General features: G+C 52.4%; 1 protein-coding gene across 1 annotated transcript in view; it reads left to right on the forward strand.

Annotated features, from left to right (window-relative positions):
* LOC106898893 (vitamin K epoxide reductase complex subunit 1-like protein 1) overlaps positions 1–256 on the forward strand; it is a 1,001-nt gene extending 745 nt beyond the window's left edge. Inside the window, exon 3 of the mRNA XM_014960473.1 lies at positions 25–256. Within this exon, the coding sequence (XP_014815959.1) occupies positions 25–230 (206 nt within the window). The 3' untranslated portion in view covers positions 231–256. The remainder of the gene's footprint in view (positions 1–24) is intronic.
* The last annotated feature ends 1,352 nt before the right edge of the window (positions 257–1,608 follow it).

The raw sequence follows: 1,608 nt of genomic DNA on the forward strand, positions 1-1,608 counted from the left end.
CATGTCACCCCCATCCCCCCACAGGGCTGTTCCCGGGCCGGGGTCCCGCGGCCGTGCTGCTGGGGACGTCGTTGGCCTCGGGGGCGGCCTCGCTGTGGCTGGGGGGGGTCCTGGCCTTCGGCCTCCGCGACCTCTGCCTGGTCTGCATCACCACCTACGGCCTCAACGGCCTCCTCCTCCTCCTCAACCTGCGCCGGTGGAGGCGCCTCCCCCGACCCAAAACACAATGAAACGCACCCAAAAACACACGTCCGGACGCAAAAAAGACCCCCGGAACAACCCAGCTGCCTGGAACGCCATTGAAAATACCCTAAAATGGCTTGAAACGCACCCAAAATACCCCAAAATGGCTTGAAACGAACCCAAAAAATACCCTGAAACACCCACTGCTCCAAACCGGCCTGAAACGCACCCAAAATACCCCAAAATGGCTTGAAAAGCACCCAAAAAAACCATAAAATGGCCTGAAACGCGATCAAAAATACCCCAAAATGGCTTGAAACGAACCCAAAAAATACCCTGAAACACCCACTGCTCCAAACCGGCCTGAAACGCACCCAAAATACCCCAAAATGGCTTGAAACGCACCCAAAAATACCATAAAATGGCATGAAGTGCCCCCCAAAACAGCCACCGCGCCCAAAACCGCCTGAAACGCACCCAAAAATACCCCAGCTGCCTGGAACGCGATCAAAAATACCCCAAAATGGCCTGAAATGCACCCAAAAAATATCCACTGGCCCCAAAACCACATGAAATGCACCCAAAAAACGCCCCAACTGCCTGGAACGCCATCGAAATACCCCAAAATGGCTTGAAACGCACCCAAAAAATACCCCATCTGCCTGGAATGCAATCGAAAATACCCCAAACCAGCCTGAAACGCACCCAAAAAACACCCACTGCCCCCAAAATGGCCTGAAACGCACCCAAAAAATACCCCCAAATCTCAAAACTGCCTGAAATGCACCCAAAAAATACCCACCGCCCCCAAAACCACCTGAAACGCACCCAAAAAAGTGCCAACCTGCGCCGCTGGAGGCGCCTCCCCCGCCCCAAAACACACTGAAACGCACCCAAAAACACACCCCCCGGCGCAAAAACCACCCCTGGAACAACCCAGCTGCACGGAACGCCATCGGAAATACCCCAAAACGGCTTGAAACGCACCCAAAATGCCCCAAAATGGCCTGAAACGCAATCAAAAATACCATAAAATGGCATGAAACGCACCCAAAATACCCCAAAATGGCATAAAACGCACCCAAAATACCATAAAATGGCCTGAAACACGATCAAAAATACCCCAAAATGGCTTGAAACGCACCCAAAAAATACCCTGAAACACCCACTGCTCCAAACCGGCCTGAAACGCACCCAAAATACCCCAAAATGGCTTGAAACGCACCCAAAAATACCATAAAATGGCATGAAGTGCCCCCCAAAACAGCCACCGCGCCCAAAACCGCCTGAAACGCACCCAAAAATACCCCAGCTGCCTGGAACGCGATCAAAAATACCCCAAAATGGCCTGAAATGCACCCAAAAAATATCCACTGGCCCCAAAAGCACCTGAAATGCACCAAAAAAACGCCCCATCTGCCGGGA

Source organism: Calidris pugnax, unplaced genomic scaffold, assembly GCF_001431845.1.
Source record: "Calidris pugnax isolate Ruff unplaced genomic scaffold, ASM143184v1 scaffold568, whole genome shotgun sequence".
NCBI lineage: Eukaryota > Metazoa > Chordata > Aves > Charadriiformes > Scolopacidae > Calidris > Calidris pugnax.